This window comes from Heliconius melpomene, chromosome 18, assembly GCF_056956725.1.
Source record: "Heliconius melpomene rosina isolate 202511_hmr_F chromosome 18, ASM5695672v1, whole genome shotgun sequence".
Classification (NCBI taxonomy): Eukaryota; Metazoa; Arthropoda; class Insecta; order Lepidoptera; family Nymphalidae; genus Heliconius; species Heliconius melpomene.
This window is the reverse complement of record NC_140406.1, coordinates 7,413,387-7,426,559: the sequence shown is the minus strand read 5'-3', so window position 1 is coordinate 7,426,559 and position 13,173 is coordinate 7,413,387. Positions and strand designations below refer to the sequence as shown.

General features: G+C 29.6%; 1 protein-coding gene across 1 annotated transcript; it reads left to right on the top strand.

The window, feature by feature from the left end:
- Nucleotides 1–5,442: 5,442 nt before the first annotated feature.
- On the top strand, nt 5,443–9,656 carry LOC146529402 (circadian clock-controlled protein daywake-like). The gene is made up of 5 exons (XM_085201912.1): nt 5,443–5,547; nt 5,911–6,130; nt 7,750–7,880; nt 8,913–9,065; nt 9,499–9,656. The coding sequence occupies exons 1-5, from the start codon at nt 5,478–5,480 to the stop codon at nt 9,654–9,656; spliced, it is 732 nt and encodes a 243-aa protein (XP_085058038.1). The 5' UTR covers nt 5,443–5,477.
- Nucleotides 9,657–13,173: the final 3,517 nt, after the last annotated feature.

Below are 13,173 nucleotides of genomic sequence, written 5' to 3'. Positions count from 1 at the left end.
GATTAATTGTATTAATGGATGTATATAGGCTTTTAGTTATTATCAGAAGGTTTTCCTGTCTAAAAGAATAATCTAATCGTTGGTACTTTATTTATAGGTAAACAAGTATATTTTGTAGTTCAGTGTCAATGTTGAGTTATTCCTACATTCTACTTACCTAGGTCAATAACATACCTTTAATGGAAAAACAAGAAGTATAATACTAACTAAATGTCTTATTATTAGTTTGACTCTATAAAGCACGAAGTGAGAACATACAATACAAATAAAAGAAACAACCCTTATAAAGGATTTTTTCTTTTGAGTACGGAAGCCTAAAAAACTGAAAAAAAAAACTTTTTTTAGAATTTTACTAAGACAAATGATGAAAAGTCCTAGAAAAAAGTAAAATTCTAAGGTAGACCGATATACAAAAATAAAATATACCGTTTAAAGTCTAGACCAATATAGATAAGCTTATTTAAAAATCCTGTAATCGATTCGTCTACCTTAGCTATGACCTCATATCAAGTTTATTAACTAAGTATAATATATGCACGATTTAATATATTTATAGAAACATTACAGATTATTAGTAAGTCTCATTGAGATTTATTTATTTTATATTGATAACTAAATTCTTCGTTATTTAAAAATAATCTAATAAATCCAAAAACTTATACTGTTATTTATTTTGAAGAGTAATACATAAGTGCTTTGACTTTTAATTGTGGTTACTTTAAATGCGGCTTCGCCCGCGTGGTCAAGTGGAATAACTGAAAATATATGACGAACGACACATTTTAGGTGTCTGAGCTAATTTTGAGCTAAGTAAAGTAGGTTACATCGAAACGATTAACGAAATGTAATAAGGCAAAAAACTTTTTTTTTATTTGGACCAGTAGTTCTTTAGATTAGCGTGCTCCACGGAACAAATTCTCCTGCTTTATAATTTTAGCATAAATATCTGAACTGGATAGGAAGATCATAAGTTTATTTTCCTCATTAATAGTACATATTAAATTATAATACGATAAGGAATTACTTTACAAATAAACATGTATATAATGAAAAGTAAAAATTAGAATTAATCCATATTTATTGTCATCATTTCCTTCCATTATTGACCCACCAAGAAATTAATAAATAATATATTCAAAATAAATATTAAAACTGAATCTTTTTTTAAGACGCAGCGTGAATCTTAAAAAAAAAAACAGTTTAAAAACATCTTTAAAATAAATTTAGGTTTAGCAAAAGGAACATTCTTCACAGGGATCATCAAACTTTTGACATTTTTGTTATCAAGGTTATTTTGTGCAAATTAAACCAAAAATAAAATGGTGTATTAGTGCGTTGACCTAATCCTCAAGCTTTTTATTATTTGTAAATTGAATATATTGTGCTGCAGTAACGAAATACGCAATAGTAAATCGAAAATAAATATTTTTTATTTTCTCTATTTCTGCTATTGGCTATTGATTCCTTCCCCGGGGAGGCTGCCTCCAGTAGTCAATTGGAAACAATGGTCCTATCCAAGCCGAGTTAACGTTTAATATACAAAATAAGAATCTTTTTATGTATTATATATATTATCGTGCAGTTCCCTGCACGATTGAAAAATTGGCAATATAAAAATTTTTCAAACTGAAGTCCATTTTTATTTAAATTTTAATAAGATATGCAAATTAGTTAGAAAATTTTCCCAACATTACCTTTATTAAGGTAAATCACATTTTTTTATATGAAATATTATTTTACTTCTTGTTAATAAAAAAATAGGGTGGGCGTGAGTATCCGACTAACCTCCTTTTCAAAATGGCGTGCAACTGTCTGTAAATGCGAGAGGTTTTGGGTTCGATTGAGGAAATGAAATATTTAATATTTAATTTTTTTTGCTCTGGTAACGCGGCAAAGCATATTAATGGGAACGGATTGTTTTAACACTAATTCTCCTCTGCTCACCCTCCATGGGCGTGATGCAACATGAAGCTAAAAAAAGTTATTAAATATAAACATACTTCTAAGTAGGATTTGTACTTAAATAATTATAAGCTAATCTAGCACTGTCAATTTAAATTTCCAGATAGTGGTATTTTTATTACTTAGAATATTTACATAAAAAGTTATGGGTAGAAACCGGGTATGAATGCATGTACGAACACGAGTTTAGAATTTATTGCTATAAGCCGCGTGTCTCTACACGTGCCCAATGATCTCTAGTTTTTTTTGTCTATCAATTTAAAGTAATTATGTTTTTGATCTCATATGTTTAATAGGTTCTTCAAACTTGTTTTTGAAAAAACTAATTTTTATAATTTATAGTTAGTTTAGTTTTTCAACTAATATTTATAATTTTATTATTTTTAATTAGATACCAATTGATCAAAATTGAGTGAATTGATATTAGTTAATATAAACATTAAAATATTAAGTGTTTTAACATTAAAATATTGAAATTCGGCACTATCGAGTTAGTTAGTACTTATTGAAAATGTAAAAAAAAAATGGCCCATTAATTCACAATATTACAAATTTAAAAATTATACTATTTATAATAAAAAATGTGAAGGCGACAGGTTGTGGGTTTGATTATCACTCGAGAAAATGAAATATTTAAAATTTTACATTTCTTCACTCTAATGTCGAGGAAAACCGCCACTCGAAACCCAAAGCCTCCAGAATTCCGTGGAAAACACCAGGTTCTCTCATCCTACTGTGTGCGGGATACAGCGTGAAGCTATCACGATTTACTTAAAACAATTAAATCCAAGAAATATAACAATCTTAGAAAGAAAAGTCCAATCAGCTATATGTAAATCGAACTAATCAAACCTCGTCGTACGATGTATGCAGAACGTGCCGCTACCGCACCACAGTAACCGCTTACCAAGTTCTTAGATATACCGGAAAGCCATTGTATGCATTTTTAAATCTCAATCCACTAGGCTACATGTTAACTATTCATGAGATTGCTTATCACTTCTTGTTTTAGATATTTATTAATTTATATTAAATCGAATGATTATAAATTTAAGTGGCCAGTCTTTATATGGTTTTATTTGAATTGCAAAAAATTAAATAAAATTTGTATTTCCTTGTGAATATATTTATATTTATATTAGTTCTCTTTTACTTTACTTATTTACTTTGAAATGCATTTTATTGTTTTTTTTTTATTTTTGACCTTGTGTATATGTGAAGGTATAATTTAGGATAGGTAAATAAACAAATTGATGTCGTCGCAGTGCATAAGTGGCATAACAAGATTTTTTTTGTTATTTTGTAAATAAAACACACAAAGAACATTAGTCCTCTGTGCTCTTTTTTCTTTTAAGTTTTTTTGATTTTTATACTAATTATTTTTGTTTCACACAGTATTTCAACTCCAAAGATCAACTAAAAAAACGGAACGGAGTGTCTTAACATTAGGTTCTCTCTGCCTACCCTGCTGTGTGCGGGATAAGCGTGAAGCTGATTTAATTTTAATTTAATAAATTAATCTTCACTTATTACACATATAGGAGCAGTGACAGGCTATCGTTGTGATATGTGAAAGCAAGTTCAAATTCTAGCGGTATTAACGCCCTCAAAGAAATAATATTATTGCAATATTTTTTCTATAAAGACGAACTTCTAATTCCAATAACGAAGATAATAAATCATAATAAAAAACCGTCAAATAAAAAAATATTATAAAAAACATCAAACTCGACTGCATAAAACTAAAAAAAACAAGCCCAATAGCTGATCAGAATTAACAGTCGGGATCTTTAAAATTCGTAGAGCCTCGTAAAATTTAAATGGGTCCCGATTATCAATCCTAATGAATATTGGGCTTGTTTATTTCCTTTATTTTTATGCAGTCGGGTTTTATATTTATTAATGTTATTTTTTTATTGATGATCTAATCTAACCAAACACTGATGAAGAATTAAACATACATCACTTCGAAGACGAAGCAAAATTTTATATTTTTAATTTTGTTTATAATTATCGCTGAAGCTCTCGTGGCGCAGCGGTTAAGAGTTGAAATCGGAATTACTCACTTAGAGAAATTAATTGTCTGCTTGCTCGCTCCAATAACAAAACAAAGTTGAGTTCTGCCATTTACCTTAAATATCGAAAATTGGGTGGTGCGTTGGGACGCATTGTTATGAGGTTCCCTCGGCCTTCCTTGATATATTTTCTGTAAAAATTATTTGACAGTCTAAACTGGTAAGAATAGTCACTAAACTAAAATTATATATCTTCTTTTATGACAAAACATACAATTAACAAAATTTTGTTAACTTAAAAAATAACTTAAATATATCATTTAACCATTCGTGCATAATTTCAATATAGTAGTTTCAATATTATAATTTTATAGATCATTCCACCATACGACCTTTCGCAGGTGAAGTTGTTGTAAGAGAATATAGGAAATAGAAACTTTGACCGTGACTTAGTTGTGTTGAACTTCGCATATTGTCACACTTGAACAAATGCTTCGATTTTTAAATAATTAGTTATTAAATAAAGTTATTAAATAACCCTTATATTTTATACAGAAGATATTAAGACACTGACCAGTTTTTAAGGCACTTGCATGTTTAGTGACGGATCACGCAACTCAACACCGCGCTTTTGTTGCCCGAGCGAGGAAATGCAAAAAATCATAAAAAAAATGTTTAAATATAAATATATTTAAAACAGTTGTAAACGAGCTATAATAAAAAACTAATAAAAAATAGCTATACGAAATATTATAATTTATTCCATATTCAAATAAACTTGATCTACCAGTAATTAAAATCTTTCTCGATACTTACTTTAATCCTGTTTTTTTTTTCTTCAAAGTCGTCGATTATTAACACTGTTTTATACTAGCCGTTGCTCAATCTTTTTTATTTTATCGTAGTGTAATATAGAAGCATCTTAGTGTATACGTGGTGGTGGTGAATTCGATAACCACTAGGAGAAATGCTAATATTTCAATTATTTTCCTCGGTCTAGTCGTTGGACTATTTGAAGCAAAAGAAATTCTACAGGTGAGTAAGGTTAAAATGAATTTTTTATATAAAATTTTACAAATTGTACTTCTCGTTGACCTGTCATGAAATTATTACGGAACGGAACTGAAGTTTTTGTAAAATTTGGTAATTACGTTCCAGATTATCCTTTAAGCCTCTCTGAAATTCAAGAACAAGAAATATTGTCTCCGCCTCTATCCATTATTCTAATAGTAATCGTGTAGATAATCCTAAATCTATAATGAAATCAACAAATAATAATAATTATTGCCATAACTATACAAAAAAATAATAATAATCTTTATATTAATTGTATCTAATAACAGTCCGTGCAAACAGCGTCTTAAAAACAAATCGCCAAAACTAAATCATGTTTTTGCAAAAAAAAAAATTGCATCGATTAGTATATATAAATCTGACTCGAAGCTCCCAACAGCAGTATTCTAACATCCTTAAAATAAAGTAGTCGATAACACATTTAAAATGATTAAAATACAGTGTTTTGTATTATATGTGTTAGGATTTTTTATTGTAGAATTAAATTCTAGTGCTGGTAAGTATTCATTATTATTTATTTTAATAATTAAATAACAAATAAAACCTTTATAGTGCGTACCGGTGGGTAGTGGTTCTTATCTTATGTTAATATATCGTTTATATTTTAATGATTATTTTTAGCAATACTAAAAACCTGTATCGCTAAAAATAATCATTAAAATAAAAGTAACTTATAGTTAATTGGAATAGTTACTTAATAAAAAAATATGTTTATGTTTTTTTCTGTACCCGAAAAAAATATTATTCTCCACAGAAGAAGAATAGAGAAATTTGTCTGGATAATTTAATTTTCCAACTAGTGTTCTAATATTTTTCTTTAATTACTTATTAATTGATATCATTTAATTTTCTTTTACAGTATCATTCATAAAGCCATGTTACGCAGATGACGATGCATGCTTACTACACAGTGCCCAGGCCGCTGTGCCATATGTCGCCCATGGCATACCCGAGTTAAAAGTACCATCAGCTGAACCCCTCTTCATTAAATCTGTTAAAGATAATGATAAAGACTTAAAATTGGAATTCAGTGATATATATATCGCGGGAATCAGCAATGCTAAAATATTAAAATTAAGGTGAGTACACTAATTTAAAATTACATTCAAAAATTCAAAATAAATAAAATTAATTGAACGTACAAATAAAATTATTCTTAATAAGCCAACAAAATGCTTAAATATATTGATTTTGTATTATTCGACGTATTTTTCTATTTATTTAAATTTAAAATCTATATATATAAAAGGACTTGTCCTCACTGACTGAGGTAAGACGCACGCACAGCCGTAACCGCTGATGGTAGAAACGTGATATTTGGACAGATGTTTACTTATCGTAATCTGGACATCCACTAAGAAGGGATTTTGAAAAATTTTAATCCTAAAGGGGTGAAATAAGGGTTGAAAGTTTGTATGGAAAAATCTTTAAATCGCCACCGATTTTTATAAAATTTGAAATTTAGACTCTTAAAATATTATATTGAATACGTGTTTCGTGGTTCATTTTAATTCATCCCCTAGCGGTGCAAATAAGGGATAATAGTTAGTATGAAAAAATCTTTAAATCGCCACCGATTTTTTTTAAATTCTAAATTGAGACTCTTAAAAATATTTAATTGAACACATTTCTTGGTTTATTTTAATTCATTCCCTAGGGGCGCAAATAAGGGGTTGAAGTTTTCTATGGAAAAATCTTTAAATCGCCACCGATTATTTTAAAATTTGAAATTTAGACTCTTAAAAACATATCACTGAACACATGTTTCGTGGTTTATATTTATTCATCCCCTACGGTTGTAAATCAGGGGTTGAAAGTTAGTATGGAAAAATCCTTAATCGCCACCGATTTTTATAAAATTTGAAACTTAGACTTAAAAATATTTCATTGAATACATTTTTCGTGGTTCATTTTAATTCATCTCCTTGGAGTGTAAATAAGGGATTGAAAGTTAGTATGGAAAAGTCTTTAAACCGCCACCGATTTTTTTAAATTTTAAATTTAGACTCTTAAAAATATTTAATTGAACACATATTTCTTGGTTTATTTTAATTCATCTCCTTGGGGTGCAAATAAGGGATTGAAAGTTTGTATGAAAAAATCTTTAAATCGCCACCGATTTTCATAAAATTGGAAATTGATACTCTTAAAAATATTTAATTGAACTGCGAAAGCGAAGCTGCGCGCGTCCGCTAGTTACTTATAACGTAAGTAGATTTTTGCATGTATTGGACTACGTATAGCAGATAGCTATGGCCGTGTTCAAAGTACGTCCAATAGTATATAAAAATACATCTTTTTAGTCCGATAAAGTAAAGTGCAGCATAAAATTCGACTTCCCAATGTCCAATATATCGATGTAGGTAATAGAAAATTCAAAGTAAGAAAAACAGAGTCGTATCTTTTGAAAATAACTCATAACTTTTGAAATTCAAAATAAAACATAATAAGAAAGTGATGTCGTTTCACTTGTTTCCTTTACTATTTTTTTTTTATTTTTGAAGCTGTCATGACACAGTGAGACCACACTTGATATGTACATTGATGGTTACGGATTCAATTCTACTAGGAGTAATTCGTTATTTTCATTTCACTCCATTTGGAATTTCTCAATAAATTGGTGGAAAATGGGGAACGAAATATCTTTCTGCCTACCCTTGTATATGCGTTAATTGATGAAAACCTTTTTTTTCTATAGCCGCGATACAAAAGAAAACACTATCAAAATGGTTTTGGAGACTCCGTTAAATGCGAACGGCAAGTACGAACTTGATGGTAAAATCTTTATCATACATGCGTTCGGAGAGGGTGATTTTCAAATAAAAACCGGTAAGTACATAAAATATCTAATAATCTTTCTACTTATTATACATATGTGTTTCGTCGTAGCTGCTGACTTTTTTAAAGTATACGATATATAACGTTGTCGGGGCGTTTATTTATTTTTTAAACTAAATTCACGCTCGAATGTCACTGTGGATGAATTATTTATTTTATTTTCTATCTATTCTATTATAGTCTAAAATAATAAATTCAGCATATTAAATGTATATTTTACAGCTCTTCAATTAAAGGTCTCTATTCTAATTTACCTAAATTCTAAAGGGACGAACACTGTGCTTATCATTACATATACAAATAATTTCTCAGAAATAATATTCCATATTTTTTAATATTATGAAACTCTGAATCCCTAATATGCGGGAAAGCGTGGAGATGAACTTATACAAAAATTTATTCACAAAAACCTTGTAATTAAAGTTTTGCTATATAATTTCGCACGTAAATGAATACTGATTTATTATTTCCTGATCAAATATTTCCGTTATTTGTTAATTCTCGATACTAAATTAACATAACTGGTTATTTGTATAAAAATCCATTGGTAGTAGTAACGTAGCGTAGTGAAATTATTTGCTTACTATATATGAGTATATGTTACCGGTTATCTGTATAATTCAGTATTATATATAATATATTGGGTAATGTATATACTAGCTGAAACGTATAGGTAATATATGACATTTTTATTTTTTACTTTATATTTTTTTGATTGAGTTATTCTCAACCAACCATTTCATTTAACACAAATATCGTATGTGTTAAAAAAGTACCCGCCATCTTGGGTGTCCCACCATCTTAGGTGTCCCGCCATGTTTCAATTAGAATGACGTCTCACAACCACGATATGCTGTCATCAAAAATAAACGTCTATACAAAATTTCAGCTCAAACAAAGGAAAATAGCTGTTTCAAAATTCAAAATTGAGTTGAAAGTTTCCATCTGAACGCACTTATATTGCAAATTAAAAAAATATTGTAATATCACTATTTATTTTATCGCAACATTTCATATTTTCAGATAAAGTCGTCGTACATCTTGTAATGAGAGTAAAAGATATTGAAAAAGATGGGAAAAAACATTGGAAGATAACAGGCTATAATTATACCTACGACTTAGAAAGCAAAGTTTTTATTACACTGGGCAATTTGTTTGGTGGTGACAAGAAGAAAGGTAAGATTATTTTTTTTAATTATTAATATCTAAAAACCTATTAAAATTTTAAAGTACTAACTAAGTACTGTTTATAGGAAAACTAAAAGGATATATTGTAGTAAAGTGTGTACTACTCCAATTATCCTTCTTCCCCATGCCTTGTCCACCAATCCTATTTACCTTTTTTTTCGTATATCTCCATAAATATATAATAAATTATATAAATATAAAATTAAGTACTATCCGATTTTACTCGTACAATTTTGCAACAGATGCGCTAAAATATGGCTTAATATTTTTTTTCATGTCAATGTTTAATTATTATTATACATTTATATTTGTTGGGGCTACAGTTATTAAACTGACTAACTGACTACCAAACAAAATAATCCTTGTTGTTTTTTTATAAAATTGAATATTTTACTGAAAATAACCTTAATCTTGTCGACAGCTGAACCTTTCGAGCATCTTCTGGATGTATCATGGAAGGAAGTTGTAACAGAAGTCGGTGATAAACTCCTCGGAGATGTTATAGGGGCTTACGTGGACGTAATCAAAAAGTTTTTAGTATCCACACCTAGTGAACAACTTGAATTAAAAAGACATTAAGCTGTATGTATGTATATTAATAAAATAAGGATAAGTACTCTATGAATGATTTTTATTTACTGTACACTAAACTGTACCTTATCGCTGCCTGTACATAGAAGATATACGAGAAAATTTATCATTAATGTAAAAGAACCCAAAAGAACGATCTTTATCATTTTTGCAGGTTTGTTTGTTTGTTAAAAACGACTTAACCAATTTAAATGCAGTTTTCACTATTGTATTTTGGCAAAATTTCCTTAACGCTCACTGTTTATTTCAATACGGTTTATAAATAAAACAGATATATCAGTATAAAGAATTGTATACGATAATATTGCTATTACATATGTCTTATTGAATTGGCTCAAACTTTACCTATCAATGTATGGATAAAAAAATCAGCTTTACACTGTATCCTGCGCACAGAAGGGTAAGCAGGAAGAACCTATAATTTTAAGTCAAAGAAGTAATTCAGATGACAAAATAAATAATAGTATACTACACGCGAGTAAAGACACGTGCGGGTCGCTTGTAAATAATAAAATGATTTTAGTATATAATAACAAAACATAACTAACCATAAAGCTCTATAATAGTTATCTCATACCATAATACATTTTGAACAGGCTTCATTAAATCAATATAATGTTTTAAACAACTCAATGCGTTTACGGACATGTAATTGAAACAATCTGTGTATAGAGTACGAGTTATAGCTCAATTACAGCGATTGTAAAAATTTGTGTAAGTTTATATTTGTTTTTATGACTTAGCTACCACCTACCAGGAGCCAGACCACCTTAAATAAATCCTTGCTTCTGGAATTATTTATTAATATACATAAATTAATATTTACTTATACGTTACGTAATTATGATAAAGATGTATTTTGGTTATAATTAAAAAATCAGGTTCTTGCTGTTCACGCTGCATACAGCAGGGTACGTAATTTTTCGAGGTATGCTCTAGCCTTGTTGCCAGAACGAAGAAATGAAAATATTAATGAATAATTATTCATTCTCACAGGTGGGCAACAAACCCACTTTCAGCTGAATTCACGAGGTATTACGTGTTGAGTAGCGGGACTCAACGACGGGCTTTGCCTAGAAAAGTACAGTCGCACGCTTGTACGCTAGCGCCACGATAGCCTCTTTAAATTTTCTTCTAAACGAAAGTGAGTGTCGTAACACTACCTTTTCCTAGGTATACCAAATACTGGCGAAATCAAGTACCCCATATCTCTTATAGTTAAAATAGTAAATGTATTTTCAAATTCATTTTCAAAGCTCTAGATAAGCAGAAGCCATCAATCCTGTACGTCAGTAGCGTCGTAATTAGCGGAAGTGCCAATATATGTGATGTGCAGTCGACGAGACAAGTGACGTTACGATATAATTGAGAGGATGATTCCAATGTGCTAGACTCTAATATTCGCCTCAATTGCATAGCAGCCTTATGCGCGTTTCAGATATGGGACATGCGAGTCCTTTGTCTGGATAGAAATTAATAAAAAAGATCGGTTTTTTTTAATATATTACATTTTTTTATTTTATGTTTTAATTATGTATAGTTACAGAAAATATAATTATATTTGGATATTTTTAAAATTTTGCAACAAATTCCATAAATCCTATTTAAATTATATAATTTTTTTTCTTATTCAGTTTCTTGGAGATACATAAAATTTGGCGGCCTTAATAAATGTTCAAATAATAACCATTCAACAAATAATCATAATAAAAAATATTTGTCCTAAATACATTGAAAAATAAATAAAACTAAACTCCACATCAAACATAATCAGTACAAAAGCTTTTAACATGGTACTGCGGTCAAGGTTAGCTGAAACTGTTATAAAGTAAACTTATGCAGTTTCGCGTTCACATTTCACGGAACATCCGCAATAAATCTACTAACATGGTAGAACGTCGCAAAGCTATGTTACTAAACAAGGGGATCATTAAATAATTTTACCTTACATCTCCGTTATTAAATACGAAGCGAGCGAACGTGCGCCAGTCTTGCTTATTAAAACGCCGTCAGACAAATTTAACAGCAATTTATTCACTGTCATAAAATAAAATTAAATTATCATCTAACTTAAAATGTACGTTATCGTTAAAAATATTAGTATTTTTATGTAAAAGTGAGTTAAAAAATATAAAGAAAGTAATATATTGCTTTATATTTTTAACGTCATATTTAGTTTAGAGATTTAGTAATGATGTATGTATGTAACAAAACCAAAGTACATCTTGTAAGGGCTCTGATTTTTCTAATAATCATGTACGGGTTGGAAACATGGACCATCAAAGCAAGAGAGAGGCAAAAGATTAGTGGATTCCAAATGTAGTGCTGGAGGCGGATGCTAAGAAGCTCCTGGACCTCCAAACACACAAATGTGTCAATCTTCTCATAGCTGAAGATAAAAGATCGTCTTTGTACTACCTGTTTAAGCTTCCTTGAACATATAATGAGATGTGGAGACAACAGTCTTGAAAAGCTGGTCGCTGTTACCAATACACGGGGGAAAAAACCTAGAGGCCGCTCACCCGCCAAGATGGTCTGACCAACTCAAATTTCCAGACACACTAAAATTCTACACTGTCACCAGCCTTGCAGCAGACACGCACCAACTACGCCATGACGCTGTCAATTATAAAACAAATACGAAATATGCATACTTTGTTGTTTATTTTTTTTTCTGCACGCTTTTTCCCCCATATAGCAAGGTGTAGGCAAAAAGTACCTAGGATACCTTACATATCGAGTAATAGAATTCAACTCTACCCAAATTCGCTCTACCCAAAGAAGAAAAATGAAAATCTTACATTAATACACCGAATAAAGATGGAAATTATTTATTATCTGATTGAGTAGAGTACATAAGAATTGACCACCCAGTCTGTGATATATTCGAAAATATTATTTAAAAATTTAACCATTACGCCAAGAAGGTCTTACTTAATGTTTTCAATAGGTAAATATTTAATATAGCGACCAAATAACTGTAACAAATAATTACTATTTGGTAATATAAGTGTGGTATGTCTAACTATAGACGAACTCCGGTGTAGATCGTAAACTGACATCGTAAACGGGTGAAAATTTTAAAACCATTAAACTGAGTAAACCACAGAATACTAATTTATCTGGATACCACAAAGAAACATCTGCTTATTGTTAAAAATAATGAATAATAAATTAAATTAATATTTTGCCACAGCGCACTAAAAGAGTGTTTTATTCTGTTACTTCAGTCTGAGTAATAAAAAATCTTTTATATACACAGTAGAAGAAATTTATTTGATTAATTTTAATATTAAATTGTTTTATCACCGCAGTGATTTCAGTCACATTTTTTAATGATTAAAATTACTTATGCTTTTAGTATTTTGTTTCGATATTCATATTTTATGTTTTAAGCTTTATTCCGCACATAGCACAGGCAAAACGGAACCTGGGAACTTAATGTTATGACATTCCGTTACCATTAAGACACTTCCGTTCCCGACTTCCCGCTGAATTCTGTAAG